Here is a 26838-nt window from a genome sequence, read left to right as displayed (position 1 = left end):
AGTTGTAATTATTTGAAGAGGCAGGAAGGGTTTGGAAGTTCTCTGGGGTCCATAAAGGATTTGTAGTCTAGTTTCTATCTTTAAGAGGCTCTTCATTCAAAAATACAGCTTCATATCAGGATGCATGTCAAACAATGTTCAACATCATCCTCTATTATTTTAGAAAATGGGAAAGGATACTATGAGTAAACATCTTGACTTCTAAATTATGAGATAGAAAATCTCCTGAATTGAAGTATTGTTAAATCAACTCCTGAAGCCTGTCAGTAATTTTGATCATGGGAAGAAAATTATTAATGGTGTATTACATAATGTCTCATAACCTGGGGGAAAAAAGAACCACACTTCTGATAGGATCTCTGTGGGTTTTTTGTGTCCACATTTATTTCTGTGGTTCTTATTCCAAAGAAATATTTTTCTTAATTTAATTCTTAAAGCACCAAGTTAAGAGCTTCCTAATTTTCTGCATCTGAGTCATCATCAGATAGCTTTGGACCTTCAGAGGATACCTGGAACAAAATGGCAAGAGAAATGGAATCAGTGCTGAGATTTCAGGTGAACCTGCCTTCTGACAAAGGTACAATGAAAGATGAAAGAGATAACCTCATATAAATGATTTCTGAAATCTCATTTCAGGAAATAGATGTATTAGATTAATTATAAAATTTCGTCATGATTTTAATTGTTGAGAAAAGGTCTGGAATTGGATTAACTGGCACTTGTAGAGCTCAGATTGTAAAAAAGGAAAGTCAATCTACTATCAATGATTTCCTGTCACATAGAAGGTCTTTGAATGAAGAAATAAAAGATCTTCCAGCAGAAGCCAAACAGGACCTGTGTATTCTGCATTGTGAAGTATTTGAGGTAGAATTTGCTGCCTGTTTTGTTCATAGAAAACATCCTTGTTGAGGCTATTTTGCATCTCAGAGTCCAATAATTAGAAAAAGCTTCTTTTCATCTGTTCTTTTTTATAGTCACCAGTAGCATAAGTGGAACTCCAAATGTGGTCAGGTGATGCCTATTTGAGAGTAATGGGCAGGAAGATTTTAGAAACTTCTACTTACTTTTATGTACAGAGAGGTTTGTAGAGTTGCAGACATTATGGCATAGGAGTATGATACACACTCTTAGCCCCAGTGAGCCCCTTTACAATTCCACGTGTCTGTAATGACATCTTGGTTTTGGTACAATTCAGTGAAATTGAAGTGAGTTTTTTAAAAAGAGATTTCCTTCTGTCAAGAGAAGTAAGGCTTTAATTCTGTAAAATGGTATGATGATAAAATATAAGTTTATATTCTCTTTAAATTTCACAGTGTGTGATGAAATTTTTCATCCTTGATGTAAACCAGTTAGCTTCATGCCTGTAATTTTTGTGGATATTAGCAGGACTACTGAAATGGTTTATCTAAGAGTTAAATTATTAATTAGGACTTATGATGACTTAACAGATGCACAGTATGGTATGTGTAGTATAGATATGTAATTTACTTATTATTCAGTTGTCACAAAACATAGTTTATTTTTAAATAGTAGTAGTTCACTTACGATATTAAATCAAATCAGCTTCACTTAAATTTTTAGAACTACTCTGACATCAGCATGAATCTCAAAAATATTCACAATGTAAATTAGACAGATTATTCAATAAAGACCCATAGTCTCCTTATTTATAAAATTACATTTAGTTAGTGTTATGCAGTGGCACCATTTTTTATTCTCATTTGTATCTCAAACTTTCTATTAGCATCAGTTTCTCGCTCCCTCTCTCTCCCTGTCCTCTGGCTTTTGCATGTGCTGTGTGTTTGGCTAAAAGCGTAATGAAGGAAACCTCTTGATCTGCTTGTTGGAAGGATAGTGGCAACAAAATGTTTATTGCAGTGCTACTCCCTTCTTTCCAAATAATAAAGTCTTTCAAAGAGGAAGACACTCAGGCCCATAGCTTCTCATGTGTTTTGTTTAGCCTCATTGAGTGCTTAGAACATGCTGTCTTTTATTGTGAAAGATCTGCAAAATACTGTGTTAGTTCTCTCTCCCTCAAAGAATATTATTTCTATAAAGATAGGTTTGAAAAATGTATTGGCTGCATTCTGATTGAGGGGATTTAATTGTATAATTATCATTGTTAATTACACAGCAGGGACCTGTATTATCTCATTGAGGGTCACCAGTACAGGCAATTAAGGAGCAGTATTCAGAGAACAAGAGGAAAGACTATTTTCTGCAATAGGTAGTTGACTCCAGAAGACCATTCTGAGACCGCATGAAGATTTTTAAGTGCTGTAAATTAAAGTATTTTATATAGTGTACATTGCAAAATGTTGTAAATAACTGAATCTTGTTTTTCAGAATTAAAGCCAGATAAGGAATTGGTTCTCCTTCTGCTTAGACTACTTTGACTAGAAGGCAGTGCTGATTGACCAGGAGGTCATTTAGGAGGAGATGTTTACCACCAGCAAAGAACCTGAATTCAGTTTTAGGTATAGGATGCTAAGTTCCCTGTTGGTATCTGTTGTAAATTTTTTCTACATAGCCCAAATTGAGTAAATGTAAGCAGGTCCCCTGTTCTTTTCTCTGATTTTATGTAGAAGTTCAGTAGATAGAGAACTTGGTTCATTACTTCTGACATACAAAAATATACTGAGCCATTGAATAGAAATTACTGCATTAAATTCAGATTCCCTATCTTGTTGCCTTAGGAATCCCATATACTTTATAGAGATGCTCTTTCCAATTTGAAATAATGTTTTTCCAAGAAATAAATGAACACAATAGAGCCAATAACAATCCCATAATCATTTGGGGGTTTTCCAAATGTGTTGTCACTATCTCCTCCTGGTTTTCTGTGGTTTTGAGTTATTTTTTTTTCAGCTGCAAATAGAACAATGAGTCTTTAAGTAAAATTAGAATTTATAGGTGTTTCTCTTTTGAACATGAGCAAGAACTCAGAGCTTTCTATTTGGCAATTGCCATTTAAAGGATTGCATTTTGATTTGCTAGCAGTACCACCTTTCTCTATGCTTAAGAAAAAATAACTAATTCAAATTCTTACTTTTAGAGAAGCACAGTTTCCTCAATGCACATTAAAGTACAAAAATATATGGAAAAGGTGATCTTCCTTATTCATAGAAAATAGTTTTGCTAGTGCTGTCTTCATTCATGATTTTAGGATTAGTTTAGGATTAAGATTATGAACATCTTTAGTGTTCTCTTTATCATATAAGAATAGAGTATAACAAAATTTCAAAGTTACATCAGGAAGGACAGTGTGTTATTGCAATAATCTGATCAAAGTATGCATTAATAACCTTGATTAATGACATCAGATTTTTTTTTAATTCTTTAAACAATGTTGCTATATTTGTGTTTTAAATGCTATTTATCTTTACTCAGCCATTGCTGAATCTCAAATTAGATCCATTATTAGTTCATACATTCAAAATAAAAGTAAAATATTACTTAAGCCTACGCCTTCCCTGTGCATGGTACTTAGCTTTTGACTTCTGCCAAATAAAGTTATCCCTTCATATTAACATTTTGCACTTTCATTCAGCACTAATAAGTTCAGTTCAAGCACTAAGTTAATTTACAAAAAAAAAACTAACATTTGGGAGAGTGGTAAAAGATAGGGTTTTGAACAGCATCTCATTTAATGTTGCAGATTTTGACTTAAACCTTATCTATTCAACCTAACAAAATTGTAATACTTTTTGTTGATTTTTGTTATGGTGAAATGCTTTCCAGAGCTGCATTTATCAGCTCTGATTGGAAAAGGGCAAATAAATAATTTCTGTCCTTCCCCATGTGGAATTTAAAATTCTCTACTTTTTGTTTCAAGACAAATCTTCACATTTCGATTTTTAATTCTTATTCTCCCTTGTTTCTTGTACCACAAAACAGGAAGACGTTTCACCTTGCCTTACGGTAGAGATGTGCAATCCTTTATGAAACAAATTAGATCAAGCCAAAGAGCTATCAATGTAATTTTTATTTTGTTTGATTATAGCACAGGCTCCTTCACATTTTCCAAAGGTAGTCTTGCCATTATTTCACTGCAAATATGTCTATTTAAGCAAAGGGATTTTTATCCATTTTCTTATGCTATACCATACCTTTGACTGTATGGCAATAAAATTGGCTTGATTATATATAACTGTGAGGGGTTTTTTCTAGAGAACCACTGTTTTCTTTTTAATTCCGATATTGTGCTGCTTACCAGCATACAGTGTTTAGAATTTATTTGCTTACTACTTAAATCAACTTGTATGAGAAGCCAGACATTATTTTGCATTGTTTCACTAGTAATAACACTTAGTGTAACTGTTCTCTAGCTCCAGCTCACGAAGCAATCTAACTGAAGAGTCAGCTTCAGTAATAGAATCTTTAAAAAAATTAGTCTAAAGTCTGAAATAGCAATGAATTAAAGTAGAGGAAAGCTTCTACTGCTGTTAAAGCTTTTGGAGAAATCACTGATGTAAAATGCCACAATTGTGATTTAATTTACATCTTTCTCTAGTGGGCAGTCTGTTTAAATACATGGAAATCAAGTTAGATATTCACAGCAGTGTCAGTATCAGTAATGCACAGCTCAAATGTCAGTGGGTTCCTATGAGCGCTCCCTAAATTATCTTCCTGTTTTTCCCATTTTTCAAATGCTGCTTTTAATGTGGAAACAACTTTTTTTGCTAAGCACCTTGCCATAAAGTTGGTGTTTCTTTAAGAACTGGAGGGCAGAATGAATGTCCTTATTCACTGTACTTTCTATTTCCTTTTGTTATCTTTGAGTTTCCAAAATTCAGTGCTGCTACAAGCCCAGCCCAATTATTATTGTGTTCTCAGGTGCATATCTGCTGTGGAGAGCCTGATTGCTGTTGTGCTGGACCTTGCAATCCAGACTGCCAAATTCAAGACAACACTAAAAGAATCTTATCCAGTTGAGCCTTTGAGGCTCAAAGCAAAATCAGAAATGCAAATCCCCTTTCTTCTTTTGCATTTCTGTTTACTTTGAAAAATAATTTCTGACTTGGGTTTCATAATAGTTTTTAGTGCAAGATTTGTTCAGTTCTAGCCTCTCTTTACTGTAGTTTATGAATACTCTGAATTCTTCATGTTATTCATCCATGATTATTCTGATTTCACTTTAAGGATTCTCCTCAGAGGACTGTAGTCTGTATTTGTCTCAGCTCAAAGGCAGAAATCTACCTCTCCATATAGCAAGTTCCCTGTCTGATATTTACTATTCAGATGGATTCATGAAATGAAGATTTATTTTTCTTACAGCTGTTGTTCCCTAGTTTGAATCTTAAACTTTAAAGAGCTTTATTTATTTTTATACTTTAAAGTGTACAAGTCTGAGCTTTTGACTGACTATTGTATACATGAGAGACTATAACATACACCAGATATAAGATTATTGTTACCCTGGGTTTACTAGTTTTGGCTCTTGTCCTTGAAGGCCTTCAAATTTAATCTTCCTAGCTCAAATAAAAATATTACCTAAAATCAACTTCTTTGAAGTTATGCTAGTACAGAAGATATGATTACACTACATGGGGAAACATGTTTTGTTCCTGCTCATGTAGTTAAAAAAGTAGTCCAACCATTCACTTTAGAGTGATAATAACTATAAAAATCTCCAACCAAAATTTCTGGTAAACACCAACAAGAAAAAGGTGAAAATTAAAGATGCTTTAAAAAATATAAGAAATTGGGGGGTGGCTTTTTCTGACTCTTTGGGCATTGCTCATTTGATTGGTGGCTTTTGAAGCCACAGACTCACAGAACAGAGTTTATGATTTTGATTGCTTTGTTCCTGTTTACATGTGCTCATGTTCCTTTAACATAGGAATACAAGGAATGTTACCAGTGTGGTCAGCCTTCAGGAAGACCAGATTGTAAGCATGAGATGGGTATTGTAAGCCTTGTTAGCCTACAAGTTTGAGTCACACTTTAGTGGGGAGATGCTTTTTCGCTCCACAGACCTTGGATCAAAAGGATGGAGGCTGTAGGCCTAGAAGCAGATAGAAGAAGAAGCAGTAATGCTAAAAATTCCAAACATGCTTCTGCCAATTCCTCACTGACATTTATTCAGATATTGACAATAACTAGATATTAAGAAAATGAAATTGTATTTCCCAGCAGTAGCAGGTGTGGTGAATGGCGACTCCATCACTCCTCCTTCTGGAGCAGAAAGGCCTGAAAGGGTGCCAAGGAAGCCTCTGTCACACTTTCTGTCTCCACATTAGTGCTGACTTAATTGTTCTTGCTGGAAAAACATCTTGCAGCACTTTCAGGAGTATTCATTTTTTGTGTGTCCTTCTTGAGACACATATTATTTGATTTTCATGTCATGCCACACTGGCAGTCTGCACTCCCAGCGCAGAAAGCCAATTGTATCCTGGGCTGCATCCAAGGAAGTGTGTGCAGCCAGGTGAGGAACGGGATTCTGCACCTCTGCTCTGCTCTGGTGGGATCCCGTGTGCTCTGGGATCCCAGCACAGGAAGGACATGGATCTGTTGGAGTGGGTCCAGAGGAAGGCCATGAGGTGATCCCATCTGTCCTGTGAAGACAGGCTAAAAGAGTTGGGGCTGTTCAGCCTGGAGAGCAGAAGGCTCCAGAAAGACCTTTGTAGCCTTTCAGTTCCTAAGGGGACCACAAGAGAGCTGAAAAGAGATTTTTTAACAGTGGCATGTTTCCCCTCATACAATGAGGGAAAATGGCTTAAAGCTGAAAGAGGGCAGGTTCACATGAGGTGTTAAGGGTAGTGAGGCACTGGAACAGGTTGTCCAGAGAAGTTGTGGTTGCCCCATCCCTGGAAGTGTGCAAAGTTGGACAGGGTTCTGGGCAACCTAGTCTACTGGAAGGTGTCCCTGCCCATGGCAGGGGGCTGGAACTGGACTATCTTTGAGGTCCCTTGCAATGCAAATTATTCTGTGATTCTATACTGGACATTCCAAATGCAGTTGAAATAAATGGCTACTCAGGATCTAATCTCTGCAATTCTACTGTAGGCACGTTAGGTTAAATTTACTCTAGATGTCTCTAGGTCTCAGTTTCCCATTTCTAAAATCAACTCATCCCCCTGCTTCACAAAGATTTTGCAAAAAATAAATTCCTTTGTGCATATTATAAGGTTTTGTTTAGTAGAACCAAGCCAAACAGAGAAATCTATACAGAATTAAATAATTACCCATTTAGCAGACAGTTTGAATAATGTTTAGTAAGTAAAACATGAAACTAATCTTTGAGCAGGGAGATTAAAATGAAGTAGCCTTGTCTTATGCAGAAACCCTGCTGAAAATAATTATGATGAAATTACGATGCCTTTGTGTCAAAGGAAAAATGAGTTGCCCACATAACATTGATTTGCCCTAAATGTTGTTTCACTTAAACTTGCCAATTTTACTTTACTACATTTGAATAAAGAATTTATTTTAAAATTTTATTTTAAGGTTCATACAATTCAATAAAAGTAGTTCCCTTTTTTTTCAGTAATGTTCATATTTCACTATTTAAATGCTGCATTGAAATTGGCTGTTGCTGGGTAAATAAATAAAAATGTGAAAAAAAATTGAAATTTCATTGAAAAGCAAAATGCTTGTAATAGAAAAGAAGCTTTTTTAAATGTCAACCATACTACTCAAGGGTGAAAGAGTAATTTATGGTGTGCTTGAGGAAAAGAATTTTCTATATATCACTAATGTATCTGATTGAAAACAGCTTAAAAAGTTGGTTAATCTGGGACAAGGAGTTCAAGCTGGTCAGATAGGATATAACTCAGACATCCAGTGCATACTCATAAGGCGAAGTTGTTTGTCAGTCAAATTGCCAGGGTGTGAAATTATATGAGAATAGGCAAGTAAATACCATTTCTATGGCAAACAACAAGGATAACAGGATTTTTTTTTGCCCTTGAACCTCTTAGGAAATACATCTTATTCTCTCTGCCTTTGCTTACACTATCTGCTTCTGAAACTGGAGACTATTTCCAGGGCATTTGGAGAATATTCAAGATTTTAATTCAAAAAAGTAAAATCTTTTGTTCACAATTAGTAACACAAGTAGTAGAATGTTTCATTTTTTAAAGTGCAGCATTTCTGGAGATTTTTTGTGTCTTACAAATCCCCCCTGAATTTTGATGGCACTGTTTAGAAATAGATGGTGGAGTTTGTGAACAAATTTGGCAATGTGTATGACTTGAATTAGTATGGGCTTTAGCTTATACAAGATACCTGATCTCTTCATATTTAGGTGTTATAATTAATGCAGCTTCTCTGAACAAAAAGCAGTGTGATCTTGAACAAGCTCTGAACCACCCCTAAAATATCACTGAAATGTGCCATCTTTCCAGTGTTACTCATACAGCATTATCTGTATGCTGTCCCCCCTCCTAAGGGCACAAAATTCAGCTCATATATTTTTTTTCATACTAAGGTTAACATTTCATTAAAACTGCTCTGAAGAAATCCCTCTTTGCTTCTTTTAATTCTCAACTATGAAGCCTATATCGCCAGTTTGTAGCAGCCAGTTGGCTTTCCTGTTAGGTTACTGTGGTTTGCTATTTTATCTCCCTTTTTTTGCTGTATATATCACAATTCTTCCTGTCTTCTCATTGTGAGGTGTTCAGCTTGCAATTTTAGTTGGCATGTAAGAGTTCTCTGAATCTTCTTCTAGAATAAATAAATGTTTTGATTTTGCCTCTCCAGGACAATGTCAATTTCTCTTGCGAGATGACTAATGTAAGAAAACTGCTATTTGCCTTTTCAATCCATATTATTTGAAATATTGGATAATACCTTTTTTGCATACTGCTCCTATAAAAGGAACCACTTCAGCCCTTCTGTTTCTACAGTGTATTCATCAATCCCCTTCCACTGTCCTGTTTGAATAGTAGTTAGGATGAGCCCTAATCTCACCATAGGATTCCATATGTGTGGTCATAGTCTACTGGGAAACAATTATCAAAATTCAATAAACCTGTATGTAAAGTGTAGGTGATTAGAAAAAAGCTCAGAAAAGAGAACTCAGTAATGTATAGATGAAGACAGTGACATATTCAAGATTTAAAATTGACTTTTTTTCAGTGTCCATCCACCAAACATAACACTTAATAAGTTGTAGAAATCTGCTCCTAAAATTATTTTGGCTTGAAATAATTTTCTGTTTATTTCTTCACACTCCAATGAATGATTTCTTGTGTGGAATACCAAATTATTTAATATTCATATTTAAGTTCTGGTGAACTGAATCCCACCATCAGTAGTGCTTGTTTTAAAAATTGTGTTAATGAGTAATGTCTGCTACTATCAAGTTCCTTGTGCTCATTTTTCTTTCCATTTCAGAAGTAGTCTCAGTATAATAGGAAAAAATCATTCTGTTGTTTTGAACTGAGTTTAGTTCTGATTCAGATGGCCATAAAGCATTCTCTTAAAACCTTGTGTGTTCAGTTCAGTGTAAAAGCATAGTTTGAATAAGAATTGATTCCTGAAATTGGAAGATTGCATGTTGTAATAGGATTTTTTTAAACCTCACATACCTTATTGAATGTTTTGTCAAGTAAACAATTCCAGATGCACTTTTTTTTTGGAACTAGATGATCTTTAGGGTCCCTTCCAACCCAAGGCATTCTTGTGAATGTTTTTTTTTAACAACTTCATTTTTATACTCCATATTAATTCAATCAAAGCTATTCTCTCTGTTCTTCAGAGAACAGAGATAATCATTAATAATAATTAATAGATTAATCCTGTTAAATCAGGGTAGATTTAGCACAGTGTTTTTAGTGAAATCAAAAATGTATTTCATTGGGTTTTTTATTTTCTCCTAGTTTAACCTTATGGATATTGCTTAGAATAACATGCCAAAATCAGTTTGTCTAAGTATTATAAGAGCAGCTTCAGACATTGTTATTCATGGTTTAGTTTGCTCTTTTCTCTTTATTTTGAGACAGTGAATAATGTATGTTGCACTCTTAGAGGATAGAAGGTATTTTAGGCAGAAGACACTGTGCAAACCCCTACAGTTATAAATCAGATCACATGTAATTTGAAATGTGTTTAAAGCAGGCAAATATTTCAGAGACCATTCAAATGGCACGTGCACAGTGTATATGGTACAGAACTTGGGTCATGAAAAAAATCACATGCAGAACAAAAGCAGCAGCAGCAAACTTTCCCACATCCCAGCAGATACATTGTGTTCATGAAGCTGCTGAAGTTTTAAGGAAAGGCTGCATGAGTTATGCCCTTTCACCAGCAGAAAGTGCAGTAGGTGCAATACCTCATGTTCAGGCCTGCCTGGTGTTGGCAGAGTGAGAATGCAGTTCTGAAATTGTAAACAGCTGCTGTGCTTTGCTTCCCCTGCTTCCTTCATTACAGCTTGGCGAACTCATTCCCGCTGCTGTACCTTAGTCCTCTGTGTCTGCCTATGTCTGGGTTTCTGCTGGTGGTTCCACATTCTGCATGCTTTCCTCAGAGTGCAGCAATGTGCTTCCCCATAAGTGCTAAAGGTTATGGGCCAGCCTCCTGCAGGCTCTGTACTCCTGAGAAATGGGCTCTTGCTGTTGGTGGTAACTCACGTTTTGATGTTGTTGTTCTGAATTGTTCTTCATGTTGTAGTATTGAGTTCAAATGTACTCCTGTAAGAGTTAGCTTTTCATATTGGGCTGGAAACTCTTCACCTTTGTCTAGCAATTTGTTTTATTATAACCAATGGCTTTTAATTGTACCTCCCATAATGAAGAGCTGACTTAATACTCTGTGCTAATCTTGTTATGACTTTAAAAAGGTAAGTAATTTCTCTAACAATTCCTAACAGTCATGGTGTAGAGTGTTAAAGGGTTTCTCAGTTTTCTTTTTTCATTATTTTTCACCTGAATTTTTCACTTGTAGCATGACCTTTCCTTTGTGTCTTTTTCTATTTTTCTTGAAAAAAATTTTAGACTTGTTTTTTTTTTGCAGCAAAACATATTATGTAAATTTAAATTAATCCAATTTAGTACAGCCACTGTTTTGGTTTTTTTTTTTTCAGATCAGTCATGACCAATAGATAAAAGTTGTCAGCAGGACTCTTTATTTTTACCATTCCCTTTATTTATTTTTGAGGATTGTATTTCACATTCTATTTACTACTTCAGCTTATGGGAGAAAGCTTACTCTGCATTCCAACATTATGAAGTTACATTTTCAAGAAAATAAAATCCAATTTGTTTAAAATACAGAGTAATGTGAACTGAATGCTTTGGGTTTGGTTACATTCTGTCTGAACTATGCAAGGGAATGGTATTGGCTGGTAGCCCAATGTATCTTCTGCTAAGACAGATTGTGAGCCAAGAGACTGTAGAATGGACAAACAATAAGTCTATACTTTCCCTGTGAAAGAAAAGACAGCCATAGGTTGTTATTTCTGTAACTACCTGTGAATGAGAAGAATTACAGTAAATTCTCCTAATAATAATTCTCCCTAGTCAGTCATGGTACTATATGCAATGTAGCATGGATTCCTCAGTTAACAATAGCTGTGAAAAGAATACAGATTTTTTGTAAATGTCACAAATAACAAAGTAGTAAAACATACAAATAATTAATATTTTAAAAGGCACTTAAGGTACATGACCCCGTTTATAAAAAGCTCCATTGCTGCCAAAACTGTATGTGTTAGGGAACTGGTGGGTTTTATTAAAAATCATTTTACTGGAGTTTTGATTAAAAATAACATTTAGGATAAGAATGTGCAATTCATATTAAACAGAAGTGTTATGTAATAAGTAATTTTGATGTCAGTTATGTTAAAACATGGTTTGTATTCTGCAGCTGTGAGCATAGGTTGGGAAACGATCAAGTCTAGCTGATCAAGCCTTTTATTTTATTATCATGGATTCCTCTTCCACAGCTGCTTTTAAAATTTGTGGGAAGCAAATTATTTCTCATACTGCATATGTTGCCCATCAGGTGAGTGATAACATGGAAACTTTAGGCTGGGTGTAAGAAATCAAAAAGTAAATATGAAGTCCTCTGTGTGCACAGAATTAAAAAAATGACCTGTGAGAGGCTGTATGTGAAGCCAGCTGTCTTTTGTTACCATTGTCATTTGGACATTTTAAGAGCAAAACTTTGTCAGCACGTTTTTTATATTAGAAGATTTGATCTGCAAATCTCAGCTGCTCTGTTCATTATAAATCTCTTGTTTTTGTCCATACACTAGCTCCACTATAGGTTGGAAGGGCTTAAAGATGAACTGAGGAGGAATAGAGGCTACAACTCGAGAGTAACTATTACTGCTCAAAGGAGCTGTTTTCCATTCGCAAACATTGCTTTGCGCTATGGGTTTGGGCTCCTTCTGTTCCTCCACTTTGTTGAAAGACTCTCTCTTGACTTCCATTTTACTTCTTTAGCACTGTCTTTGTCTGCTAACATTTTTCCTCCTTCTCTAGTAGCTTTTATCTGTGTCCTTTGGATCACATATTTTACTTAGTTTGTTTTAGTAGATTGTTTCAAATGTTTGTGTTTTGTATTTTTGGTTTTTTGCCTTTTTCTTTAGGATTGTGTTATCTCACTGAATTTCATTCCACAGTTGCTGAATTGCTTGGTTATTTTGCAGCAGGTCCATTCCTCATTTTCTCTTTTCATGTTTTTCAGTGAGAAATAAAAGAGCCTCTTCCATTTTGAACAGTACTCTTACACACATAGGCCCATGTCTCCTTTTGCATACACCATCTTCTGCCTTGCCACATCCATCCTGCTTCTCTCTCCCTCTCAAGCTGTGCTTCTCTTTCTTTTGTGTTTTCTTTCCTGCCATTATCCCACCTTTTTGGTCCAGAATTGTCCTTTGGTAAATTATACATAAATATTTACTTCTTCCAAAGAGAGTTCATTTTATGCCTTTGAAATCTGGTAAAACAACTCTGGGCCAAATTTGGGCATCATTACTATTTTGTTTGCAGTTTTCTTGTATAGTATTTTTGGTGGGAAGTGGGGAGGGTGTGGGGGTTTTCTGTTTGTTTTTGTTAAACAAGAGTTTTTTTTCAGGGAAGGACTCCATAAACCACTCTAAGTTGCAACATTACTTTCCATAAGTTATTCCATTACAATAAGTAGATTGTGTTGCACTGTAGAATCCAACTTTTTTATGTGACTATCTATCTGGGGCAAGCTGCTGTGGAACAGAAGAAAGAGGTTTAGAAGCTGGGGCACCATTTGTTTCAGACTTAAATGGTTGTTCCTTTCTGAAGACAGCTTTTGAGGGGTTGGGGGTTTATTATTCTTCATCAATTGTTAGATAATATATATTCACTTTCTAGGCAATTTTTCTGTGACTGCAAGTCCAGAGTGAGGTCTGAAAGCTAATCTGGATTCACTCCTTTGCTTTTGCAGCAGAGACAGATGTTCTGCTGGGAAATTACACCCTCAGCATCACCTGTGCTATTCCACTTCTTTCACTACATGTACACACTTTTACTTTATTAGTATTCTCATTGAAATTTAAAAGACCTTTGTCAATAAAATAAAAAAGAGAAGGATTCAGTTCTTACTATCTCAGAGGTTTGTCTTCCTGTGAAGTTTACTTTACCTGGGGTTTTGTCCATACAAAATGCTTTCTGTTCACGTGCTGCCAGTTCAGTCATCTGGCCTGGCAGTAGTCCATCTGAAAACTTGCAACTTCAAGGTTATTATACATGGTGCTGTCTTTCCAAACCTGAGAAGAATTAAAAGTTTCAACTGTGTGATGTTTACAGGGCTGATACTCTTTAAAAAAATCTTTTTTAAATCTGCATAGTAAACAGAATTGTAAATATCCAGTGTTACTAGAATATTAGACCCATGTGAATTGCTCAATTTCCCTGTAGTCAGACTAATCTGTCTGGAATAGCACAGTGGTAGCTAACCATCAAAGAAGAGGGGTTGTTGAGAAACCATGTCATTTTCACACAGTTACTTTTTAAAGTAGAATTCCGCTACAAAATTCAAAATGAAGATAGCATTTCTTTTAACCAAATAGGAGCAGCAGAGTAAATTTATCAGCTCCATCCAGGAGCCATTTAGACAGTTGTGTGTTGCTTATACAATTGTGAAGATTTCTTACTAAACATTTTAAGAATCAACATAATTGAAACTAAATATTTTAAACTCTCAATACCTAAAAATATTAGCAATAGAATTTTAAATCAGATCATATACTTTTGTTAGTATTCTATCTAATCATCAAACAGGACCTTGATTCAGAGCTACTGTAATTACAGCTGTATAAGAAAATGTGGATTTTCTGTTGAAAACTGATGCCTAACACATAATCTTAAGCACTGTTCTTTGATTTTTCTCACTTACTGTCCTTAGACCATCTTGTTTCTTATGGGAGGGGTGTGGAATCAAATTGCTTGTATCAGATTCTGACATAATATACCCTTCTGCTTAAATATACTTATCTCATGCAAAATATTTTAAAATGTTGCTGAAAATATGTATAGCCTCTGTCTTAGATCCCAGGAGCTTGCCCATTTATCTCTGTATTTTGCATTCTTGTTAACTTCTGTAGCTCATAGACTCTGTGCTCTCTCTGCAGGTCCAGTCTAGGTGCAGCAGCAAGGAGAACATCCTCAGAGCAAGTAAGTGCAGAAACTTCTTAGCTCTATTGAGAAACTAGGACTGCTGAGAAGACAGTAAATTATAGTCAGATCAGAGGTGGGACTAAGTGGGTTTGCAGCAGAAATTTAGTAGCTTAAGACAGAGAAATCCATTCCAAAGGTAAAACTGTAAATAGCTCATAGTGTTCATGTATTAATGGAGAGTCACCTTTTAATTTATTCTTCCAAGTTGTGTTTCTAATGACATGGAGGTCTGTGTTGTTTGTGATGTTTTGTTGTAAATGATCATGTGTGTGCAGGTTTTATGGGCAAGAATTAACATTCAAAGACAATGAAAATGGAGATTCTCAACTTGAATGTACATATTTTTATTTCATACTTAAACATGAATTTGAGTGTGGGATTACATAGAACCAAACCAAAAAGTGCAAAGGTTAAGAGCTCACATTTCATCCAGATGATGTCTAGTTTAATTTGCACAAATCTTTTTCTTTGTGTTGTGAGAATCTTTTCTAGTCTAAAATTTGATCCACCATATGTCCATGTATATGTATAATGACAGGACTAGGAAGTTGTTTTGGTGGTAAAAGAGCAGGCTGTCAAGAATTTTCTACCTTATGCAACCAATTGAATTAGCTGCTTCAAAGCTAGAGGATTATTTTGTTGTACAAAGTGCAGCTAATATAAGTAGTTATTTTTAGAGCTATCTATCTGACATTTCACATTAGTGAAAGATAACTTAGTGAAGTCTGAGGAGTTGTTTAATGTCATTTACTTGTAATTAAAGTGCCATTTAGTAGTTTTACAATTTAAAAAAATCATTTGTTTGTCTCTGGGTCTATTTAAATCTGTGATACCTCTAATATAAGTGTTAGCATTTGTTTGTAGGAAGAAATGGGAGAGAGAAAAGTTAGTAGTTACACCAGCATCTATCTTCCCTCCTTCATAAAGGCTATCCATGCTAATGTTAAACCTAAAGGGGCTCTATTTTCTTGACTTTTCTTGCAGAAATAATGGGTGTTACTTTTAGTGCTGGAAAAAAAGATGTCCAAAAAGTCTATGTTGGAGAATGCATTTCTCAGAAGATTTTAACAGAACCTTTGACTTAAGCAAATGACATGCAATAGCGACAGACTTGTAAATCTGAAGGTTGTTCTCTGGGGACCAGTCAAAGCATTGAAAACCTGTGAATTCTTTCACTTTTTAAGGTTTAAAGAGGTGAAATGTCACTTTCTGAAGTAGCTAACAGTGAGTTTTAAGTAGCAGTGAAATTACTGCTAGAAGCAATAAAAGCATCTAGTGGCAATAGAATAAAGGTTGTTCACTGCCACACAATTCCCTCAGCTTTCATTGCTGTGACATGTTTTTTCGTAGCATTTTCCTTCATATTTTCCAACTTAAAACATCAGGAAAAGGTTTTCAGCATGTGTTGTGTGGAATCTGCTGGAATTACAGTGCTGTTAAAGCAGGGTTTCTTTCTCTATGCAAAGGCAGGTGTGGGAAGTTTAACTGTATTTCACAAATGCTTTTCTTTTCCTCTTTAATGATGTTGTCAACAAAAAACAGGTATGGTAACTCAGAAATGTAAGCTTGCTAGGGAGATCCCCGTTAAAACCAGGAATGCAGTATTTCCATGCTACACTTTTACCTTACAATAGTTTAATTTGGATAATTTGTCCCTAGTTTTCTTATGTGAAGGTTAGGTTTGAGTTTGCAAAGTCTTAATATAGTTAGAAATTGTCTCATTGGTTGTTTCTCTCTTCTTCAAAATGCCAACTGCTATCTTAAGGAAAAGAATTAAATAAATTAAAAATTATTTGTGCTTGAGAAATTCACAGTGCCTGCTTTTTTCATCATGTTATCTTCTAAATACGTACAAAGAGATTGTTCAAAGAATTTCTTCCAGAATCATTCCTGGAAGAATTAGGTGGGCAGTTTTACTTGTCTCTACTTCTTCCTCTGAAAGGTAGTTACTCTGTTAATAGCAAAAAATAATTAGTGAACAATGTCTCACATGAAAAGGTAAGCATGTGTTAGTGCTGAACAAGTATTGTATATATAGATTAATTAAGAAACCTCCTCTTCTGAAGGAAGGGCTTAGACTGCATGATTGTTGTGCTATTTTTTTACTTGCTTTTTATTAGAAGACTACCCTTGAAGCAATGATCTTATTTTTTTCAGAATCTGAAGGCATGTACAGCAACAAATGAGATATTTTTGTAGTGACTGCAAAGCAAAATCATGTAATTAAAAATTAGTTTCTATTATCTAATGCTTTCTGTACTGTAGTTTATATTACTTAGGAATATCATTATATATCACGTACAGAGCATCATCCACTTTGGCTCTCATAAATACCTTTTTGTTCTAGGTAAATCCTTTCAAGATACTCTGCAATTGTAATTGTCTGAATCTTTCAGTTTATATCTGTTGCTCTTGTTTATATATTCCTGCAATAGTTCTCTCTTCAGTTGCTCATCTTCACTTCCAAAATCCTTCAAAGCTTGCTGTCCCCTTGTTTAATCTCTCAGTATCATTAAATCAAACACACTGTTGGTTTCATTTTCAAACTATTTCTGTCATATTTTCTCCCCACCTGTCCCTCACACCCAGGAAAAGCAAGCTTTCTTAGGTTGTCCTACTGCCTTCACTCCAATCATACATTTAAACACTTTGCTATGGTGACAACAAAATATCGACAATGGGTATGATGCCCACTACCTGGGGACACTGTCTGCTGCCTTGACTGCCCAGTAATTTCATTTTACTCTCTCCATCTTCCTTTCAAACCTTTGGAGTCCCATCTCACTCTTGGATTGTAGGCTCACTGGCACAGTGTCCATTGTTGTGATTTATCAGAGAATGTTGAAATGTGTTTGTGCAGAACAGAACGGAGTGAATTGTCCTGAGTTCATAGAACTCAGTGAACAGAACATAGAACAGTGAATTAGTCTCAGATTATCATCATCAGTGTAAAATACTGCATCACCTGGAAGGGCTTCTGTTGTACATTTACCTATCTTTTTATGCTCATTGAGACTTCTGGTATGTTCTTCACTACAGTTAAGGGCATACACTCTCTTGATTCTAGTTGAATACAGTGTCTTCCCAGGGTCAGACATGAAAGCTCAATACTGATAACTAACTCATTTAATTTGCTCCAAAGTGCTGATTAGTTTCAGTAAAATGGTTTAAATGAACATCACTATATGAATCTGCTCACTGTAGCCTGCATGAATTTGTTCTTTCTCATTGCAGGTCACAGTGCTGTTGACATTACCAAGGTAGCAAGAAGACATCGCATGTCTCCATTCCCATTGACATCTATGGACAAGGCCTTCATCACAGTCCTGGAGATGACCCCAGTGCTCGGAACAGAAATCATCAATTACAGAGGTATGTTAAATTGGATTCTTTGTGAGCTTGAGGATGATTTCTTTTCTATTTGGCAACCTTCCTTCTCTTTTATTAATGTTGTGAGGTGTCTGAAACAGTGCTTTTTCCAGGAGAAACTGCTTTAGGAAATACCTGTAATAGGGGAAACCTTTCAAAGTTAGGAGAATGTTAGTTGAACTCAGTGGTGCTCCCTGAAGGAATCTGTAATGCAACACTAATAAAATACATGAATTTATTTTCTTCCTGTTTGTATTACATGCAGGAAACATATTGTACTCAGCCTGAACATGCCTCAGTGGACTTTTGTAGGTGCCAAGTAGCTGAAAGCTTTACTGTGATTGGTTCCCTCTGTTGTCTCACTGTGGAAGATTCTCACTAAGTCCCTTTCCAATCCAAGATTAATGATCAAAGCAAAGTGATTATTGATTCCAGATCACTTTTTTCCATGTCTTTATCTTCAACAGTTCATCTCAGTCTCTTTTTCCAGTTTCTAGTTAGCCTGCTAGTCATTCCAGAATTTTCCTCTTCTTCTCACAAATACAATTCCTTTTCTAATCTAACATTACATGATCATTTTCTGAAATAAGTTCCTTTTAAATTTCATCTATCGAAACTTTGTAATTAAAGAGTAACTGGTTTTGATTTATACAGTGAGATTGTCTTCAAAAGCACCAAACAGCAAGCAAAATATAAGACTTTATGATTTTGTGACTGTATCTATACTCATGAATAAGTAGGAATAGATGAAGTGATTTTTCTGGTCCTAAAAGGAATTAGCAAGGCATCTCTCATGTTTATTCAGCTAAACTATCCTCCTTCCTGAAATACTGTATTCATAATATCTATTAGGTGCCTCCCTAAGCTTCTGCTATTCCTTACATCAAGCCTAGACATTATCTGGGAGATGTTCTTGGCACATTACAAAACCATGACAGGAAATATGCTGACAAGTAAGCCTAAACTAGGTAGGGAAGCAGAAACCTCTTCCAGGGATCCTTCCAGGTTGTTCAAAAGTAAGGTGGTGAGTGAAGAGATTGTGGAACTATAAACCTCAAAAGGCAAAAACATTTGGGACACTGGTGTGCTACAGACAGCGGAGAGGCACAAATGGTTTCTGAATGGAATATTCTGTCTTCTGGCTTGGGAGTTCAAAGTTTTCATGTTCTTTACCAAAACTTTGTGCTACCAGAAGCCTTCAAGATGTCTTCATATTGACATAGTGATTTAGCAGACTGTATACAATATCACACCTGTGCATTTAGTGACTCCAAGCAGAGTTCAGTGCTCCTCTATGCCTTGGCAGCAGGATTTCTGAGAAAATGCTCCATACCCTGCATTCAGAACAGCACCAATACTGGATCAACAAGGAATATGCATAATACATCCTGCACTTTCATAATGGCATGCAGATTAGAAGGCACTAAGGCATAAATGCCTGAGCATAGCTATTGGGCCTTTTGGGTAGCTGTCAGTTAAATGTCTTTTCTAAGACAGCCCTTTGTGAACAATATGATGAGCTGCAGTGTTGGGTACATTTAGTCCAAATAAATGCGTATGCAACCCTGAAACCTTGAAATAAAGGATGAAAGACTGGCATCTGCCTCCCTGATAAGCACATCATATATTTATTTTGGTATGTCAGATACAGTTAAGGTACTGTAGGATTATTATTCTTCTTTGAATAAAAGAAGAATAATAAAATAAAAGATTCTGAGTCCAGAATGTATATATTGTTATTCCTAGTACTCTTATTCTTTCAAAAGTAATGAACTGAGTCTGCTGAGTCACTTTAGTTTTGACCCTCTTCCCTCTCACCCAAAACCCAAGCATTAGATTGAGGGTACCATGAGCAGGTTCAGAGACAGATTCTTGATTTAATGTTCACATGATTATACCAACAATTCCTTCATATTTTTGCACTGTAGAGCAAGATTTTATCTTGCAATTTATTTTTTAAGTAGTATATGCTTATTTTAGTACTGGGTGTTGTCCAAGTATATCGTATGAAATTTCAGGATTGAGCCTATAGGAGACAGCCTAAAGGACATGTCTGTGTCTGTGATACTGCAAATTCAATTCTCTTAATCTACATTGTAGATTTGTAATTTGTATCTACGAATCCCAAGATGGAAATGCATTTTCAGAAGTTCTTAAAAGATCACCATAATGTTATACAGATAAATTAGTAACGGGTTCTTTTTTTTTTCTTTTTTTTTTAATATACATCAAATTTCAGAAAATGGTATAAACTTAGTTCTGGAGGTCTGAAACCGTATTTAGAAAAGCCCTATTGTGCTGTGTTTGTTTTCTTTGTGATTTTGTGTCTTGAATTACAACTGAGCTTCTAAGCTATCTTTCAGGAGCACAGTTTCTCTCCAAGGAAAGTGAAATATGCAAAATTCTAGAAGTCCTAATTACCTAATTAATTTAACTTTTTTAGTTAAAACTAAACATATTTCATAGCATTCATCTTCATAAATAAAGCAGCTGAATGTTATTCTGTACAAATATCCGGTACAGACCTGATTTTATTCTTGATTAAGTCAAGGTAGGCTGTAGTCTCACAGATCTATCTATTCTCTCCTAACACAAGGGAGAGAATTATTAAAGTTGTCTTTTGAAACATGACTTTCACACTGGTGTGTTGCTCAGTGACCATATAGATAATTTAACCTCTTTCATATTTTAAAAAAATGGACTGTCCTAAAGCATTTTAAGGAAGTGTCATAAACCCAAGGCATCTGAAGCATATTTGCCACCTGCCATCATTGATATCTGGTATGAAGCCCCCAATTAGGCTTTTATTCAAAATAAATGCAGTTATCTGAGTATAGGTCTGTGGGCACATCAGGTTAAATTTTTAAACATGATTATTATTATTATTATTCTGAAACTAAGACACAGAAGTTTAATTGATAATAAAATTATAATACAGAAGCAATCTACATTTTATGAGCTTAAGCCAGAGAACAGCACATTTACTCTTGTCTAGTCCAAGAGCCTAACTCATTGGTTTGGTAGCATTGACTTTTCATATCACACTGCAGTGCTACCAGGGCAGGATTTACAAAATCCATCCCTTCCTAGTACAAGATGTCTTATTGCTGTGCCCCAGAGAAATCAAATCAAATCTTCATGGAACTGCACCAGGTTCACCAACTAAGCTTAGCAAATACCCACTTTTGAAAAGTGAGTTAAATGTAATTCTCCATTTTGTGTCAGAAAGCCATGAGCATCATAAGGGGCAGTTTGATGGCATTAAAATAATTCAGAACATCTTTCTGAATTACAATTAATCAAAATAGGCTCAAACTGTATTTTTAGAATATTTTCTTAAAAGAGACTGCAGAGGTATTTAAGATTGTCCTCTAGTTACTGACTTGCTTTATTTTAAATGCCTAAGGCTGCTTCAGCAAATAATTCTTACATTTTTCTTCTTGTAATGAAATTCATTCCTATTACTGGCTAGCCATTTATTCCTTTCAAATATTGCATGGCAGTATGCCATGAACATACTGTTCAACTTTACTCTAATTGGTGTGATTTTTCATGTAGACAAGAAGCAAAATGAAGGCACAACATGCCTGCTAAAATTGGAAGTATCACTTTTGTATGAGATTTTGTGCATCTATGAAGAAAGGGTGTTTTTACTAGGCCTTTGATAGCTGCCTTTTCTGTGCTATAATTTAAATGTCTGTGTCTGCATTCTTTTACTCAGGATAAGTGTACAAGCTTCTGTGAGCTTTCTAGTAACTTCTGTATTGTGTATCGCAGGCACTGATATGCAGGTTTGCACAGGTGAATTAATGGCCATTACAAAAGTGCTTTTCTAGTTGTTTTAACAGGTTTCAGCAGATTTTCATGGCAATAGTTATTTCAGCAATGCAGCATGAACAGTAACTTCAGGCTGAAAATTGATACATAAGGATGTGAGCACAATATTGTTATAGTTACAATAATTAATTGCTAACTAAATCACTTTGTGTTAATAAGTAAAACACAATCTTCATTGTAATACCACTTCACTGGAGCTGAACGTTTTCAAATCAAGTAGGTGAACTTTTTTACAAAATCTGCCAATTTAGTGTGCAGCACTAACTCTTCTGTAAAATAAGAATCACGCTTTATGCACTTCTCTTTTTTGGTATGTCTCAAAGACCATAATCTCTAAAGCACGTATCCATGCAAATTCTCCTGGTAGAAATAATCATGCATTCTCCCACTCCATCATACTTTCAGCAGGATAATGCCTTCCAGTGCCACAATGCACACTAGGAGCAGGCCTCTGCTATGAGCAGGGCTTCCCTTCTTTTACTTAGACATACTGGAATCAAGCCAGTCTCAGTAGTTCTGACCCATGTGTCCCTTCCCTGTACATCTAATCACACATGTAGTAAATCTGCTTTCTCTCTCACACTATATCAAGGGCCAGGTTACATATTTTCCACTCTGTTGCATGTCACACTAAAAAATAAAGCTCTTGCTGATGCCATAAAAGTACCAGCCACTTGACTGAGGGTGAAATAATTCATATCAGTCTCTACAGGAAGGCTGAGCCAAATTACAGCTCAGCAGCCATAGTTGCTAAGTGAAGAGAAAGAGTATGTTTGAAACAGCTATTAAAATATTTAGAACTATAACACTGTAAATTTATATAAATAATTCTGACACTTATGTGCACTCACCCTCCATTAAGCAGAAATGCTCTCAGCAATTAGGTGAAGCTAATCTATTGCCAAATTTCTTTGTCAATTTATGAAAACTGGTTCATTGTTAATGTTCTCAATTCATCACCTCTCACCTTCTGTGCACAGGATTCACTTTTGAAATGTCATTTTACAAGTTTGTTTTTTTTAATTTAATAAAAATTCAAATAAAGGAAAATAAAGAAAGTGCATATATTCAAGAGATCTTAGGGGGAAAACTAGTCCTGAAGAAACAAATACTTTTTTTTTCTGTCTGGTCCTTAATCGGAACTATCACCTTTGGGTTTGGCATTCAAATCTACTGTTAGCAATTTCACCATAACCAGGAGCACAGACTTAAACAAATCCTTTGTCATTACTTTCAGACTCTAGTCTTTTTTCCTGTATGTTGGGTCAAAAATCTAAAGCCTGAGAGATCTCTCTGTCCCATACACATACGTTTCATCTATTGGAGGGCACAGCTGTTAACTTCATTTCCCCCTTTCCCCCATTGTAATCACACAGAGTCTTTTCTCTTTTTTCTAGATGGAATGGGGCGAGTCCTTGCTCAAGATGTATATGCAAAAGATAATCTGCCACCATTTCCAGCATCAGTAAAAGATGGTTACGCTGTCAGAGGTAAACACTTTCTGGACATGTAGTATGTTAATGTTAATTCACCTGGTTTGGATCCAGCAAAGGTTATTTTGGTTTACATTTAATACAGATCATTGCTGGGGTCACAGTTATATAAAATGCACTGTCTTGAGGGAAGGCCACAAAGCTGAGTTCAGATCTTTTAAGTGGATACAGGTGTACAAGAGAAAATGTACACCCATGTGTGCTCCTAGATGTGCACCTCCGTTGCTCGTGCATTTCTTGGAAACATTTAAAATTCTGGACAATAACAGAACATCTGGTTCTGAATTATGGATTCATCTTCTATTCCTCTGTTATAGATTTAATGAGGATTTTTTTATATGTATTTGACTTTGTTGAACTGTTACAGATATTGATTACATCAGAGAATTTTTGAAGAACTTACCATAATGTTCTCTTATGGAGACACCTTAAAAGCAAAGGTTCTTACTTTAAAAATACTGCAGCTGCCATATATAAATAAAATTAGCTTTATGACTGTATTCATTTCAAGCAGCAAATATAATTTCCCAGAAGATCTGAATTCACACTCTGCTTTGCCACTAAGTGCCACATCACTTTGAGCCAGTTGCTTCTCTGTGTGTCAGTTTTTCCCTTCATAAAGTAAGAATAACAATGCTCACCTCATATGTCCATGAAGGAAATTTAAAATATACAGAATCAAACATTTTACTAGTAGTGACTTTATTGTGGTAGTGGTTAAATCATAACACCATGTTGAAATTTGTACACAATAGCCAACTTTCTTCTAGTGACATTAAAATATCTTTTTTGTTACTGGCAGTTGAAACCATGGACAGCAACTGCCCATGAAATAGACTGCCGGCAGACCCAGGCAACGGGTGAAATCCAGTAGCTTCCCCATACATAAAAATAAAATTTCAGGTCCACAAGATGAGTGTGTGAGAGAAACAGGCAGACCAAAATGACTAGTAATGTGGTCTAGGGAGTGCATATGAAGCCAGAGAAATACAGGTAATGTAACACTGAGAAAAGCTAAGAGAGTGAGCTCTGAGTAGAATGCTGAGTGACAAGGGCCTTGGGATCAAGGCAAAGCTGTCTTGCAACCTGATTGCTGCAGGGTAAGGCAAAGCACGAGTACAATCTCAGTAAACACACAGAATCAGCAGAGTGATCATGAAAGTCATTTCCAGCAACTTCTGACAGAACCAACACACAAAACCCAGTTTTGGTGGTGAATTCAAGCAGAGTAACACTGAGATATTTGAATGCATCCAGATAATGTCACTAAAGCTGGTGAAAGTGCTGGAAGGAATGTCCTATGAGGAGCAGCTGAGGACTTTGGGTTTGTCTTGTTTGAGGAAGAGTATGTTGAGAGGTGACCTCATGACTCCCTGCAGCTCCCTGTGGAGGGAAGGGGCACAGGGTGTCCAGTGACATTATTGTGCGAATGGTTGAAAGCTGTGCTAGGGAAGGTTTAGCTCTGACACCAGGAAATATTGCTTTACCAGGAGGGTGGGCAGACACTGGAACATACTTCCTAGGGAGTGGGTTGGTGCCCCAAGCCTATCTCTATGTCAAAGGCATTTGGACAGTGCCCTTAATAATTTGCTTTACATTTTGGTTAGCCCTGAATTGATTGGGCAGTTCTATTCTATTCTATACTGTTTTGTTCTATTCTTATTATTCTTGTGAACCTGTTATCTTTGGATATGGGGGGGGAAAAAAAAGCTTTTAGGCAGAGATAACACTGACTACATTAATGGATGCTTCTTACAAAAATAAGGATTAGCTCTCAGTGACATAACGTCTGCCCAAATCCCTGTCCTTTTCTCACTTTATATCAGTTGTGTATCATCTATAAACTTTATCTCTGTATTATTATTAGTGGGGGAATAAAATCTAGTTCAGTAGCATTTTATCAGGTTTAAAATAATTTAGCTATTAGGGATTTCTTTCTCTTCTTTTGCTGGATCATACAAGCACATTTTTTTTCAGTGCAGGCCTAACAACTGTTTTCAGTAGTATTACATGCATTATTCAAGACTATCTACTTGAAGGGTCCTTTTTGAGTTCACTCTAAAGCTCTTAGATTAGTCTGTTTGATAAGCTTTTAAGCTAAGTTAATTATTAGTCTTCAAACATGGGTAAGTACCATAGATAATGATCTGCAAAGCTGCAGCCAGTGCTGGAGTACAAATGTGATAAATCATAGACTGAATGGACATCCTTCCTTAAAGTAGTTCTTCTTGATACAAGGTTACCTAGGTGTACATTCAGAGCTCCTGAAGTTAAACCAAAGTTTTTAAGATAAAGGTTGTCACTGGTTACACTTCATCTCTAGGAAATCAATTTTTTACAGCTACAGATTTAAAATTAGTAATAATGCAGATTTAAATGCTATCTTTCCAGCTTAGTTTGCTTGAGCACTCTGCTGTGCTTGGAAAGGCAGAGCTGCTTGTGCTTCACACATGCTTTACACCATGGTAAAGCCTATCATACCACTAATGCAACTTGCTGAAAGACCTTTGAGGCAGGCAGGAGTTTAAATGTCATTAGTAATTGTGCCTTCCTTGTCCCCGTAAAAATGCAGATTTGATAAATTCGAAGTCCTGAATACTTGTTAAATCAGTGATCTCAGACTCTAATTGTCAGTATTGCAATAGTGTCATGAACATCCTTAAATCTTTGTTTTTAATGTAATTCTTCCTAGTCTTCCTTTACATGACCTCATATTGCCCAGAAATTTTCAGTTAAAAATACTCTGTTTTCTTGAACCAGTGTTTTTCAAAAGAATAAACACGCCTCAAATGGACCTAAAATGTAAAATCCTTACAGAACTTCTATAACCTTAGTCATGAAGAACTGAAGTCACTGAAGAACTGAACATTATATCATCTTTGCTCTTCTCCTGTTCTTTATTTATAATGCCACCTTCTGTTTTGGTTCAGTGTTTACCATTTATGTTGTCCCTCTTAACAGCTGCTGATGGCCCAGGAGATCGATTCATCATAGGAGAATCCCAGGCTGGTGAGCAGGTGAGCACAATTTCTTTTCTCTTTTTTTAATGTATTTTTCTTCTGTAAGATTTTGTTTTGTATTTTTACAAGCCTTGCTAGTGCTCCAAAATTCAACAGTCTTGGATGTGGTGTGAAGTAGGACACAGCTGTACTGACCCTCCTGCTATGTGCCTTGGGACATGATTTCAGAAAGTGAGGTAGTACAGTTACATAAGGAGCTAACAAGGATATCCCAAAATACTTCAGAGCATTGTGCTGACATGTCTGATAGGAATGCATACAGTAACGTTCTGCCCTGGTCCAATGTTTGAGGACATGAGATTTCTAGTGGCACAACAATTCATAAGCAGAGAAAAGAGTGATTTAACCCCCTCTTGCTGACAGATTTTTTTAAGGATGTCAGCCCAATAACAGTTTTCATAAGATGCTTCCATTTTTCACACTGATAGCTGCAAAATGAAGAGTATAAATTTTTTATTAAGCTTTTGCAGATAGGTAACGATCAGAACAATCTTGAGGGAGCCTGGCAGCAGCCTGGTT

The 26838-nt window shown here is 35.8% G+C and overlaps 1 protein-coding gene across 18 annotated transcripts in view; it reads left to right on the top strand.

The window, feature by feature from the left end:
- The window catches only part of GPHN (gephyrin), a 268081-nt gene that overhangs the window by 203598 nt on the left and 37645 nt on the right, over positions 1 to 26838 (top strand). For 14 of the 18 annotated variants that reach the window (XM_059473606.1, XM_059473604.1, XM_059473602.1 and 11 more), the window contains 4 exons: positions 14555 to 14597; positions 17835 to 17972; positions 23204 to 23296; positions 26261 to 26316. In XM_059473606.1, the coding sequence (XP_059329589.1) occupies positions 14555 to 14597; positions 17835 to 17972; positions 23204 to 23296; positions 26261 to 26316 (330 nt within the window). Of the gene's footprint in view, positions 1 to 12199; positions 12263 to 14554; positions 14598 to 17834; positions 17973 to 23203; positions 23297 to 26260; positions 26317 to 26838 lie in introns of all 18 variants that reach the window. The other 4 variants (XM_059473596.1, XM_059473593.1, XM_059473590.1 and 1 more) reach the window with 1 other exon arrangement.

This window comes from Ammospiza nelsoni, chromosome 6 (assembly GCF_027579445.1).
Source record: "Ammospiza nelsoni isolate bAmmNel1 chromosome 6, bAmmNel1.pri, whole genome shotgun sequence".
NCBI classification, from domain to species: domain Eukaryota; kingdom Metazoa; phylum Chordata; class Aves; order Passeriformes; family Passerellidae; genus Ammospiza; species Ammospiza nelsoni.
This window is presented reverse-complemented; position numbering and strand designations above follow the sequence as displayed.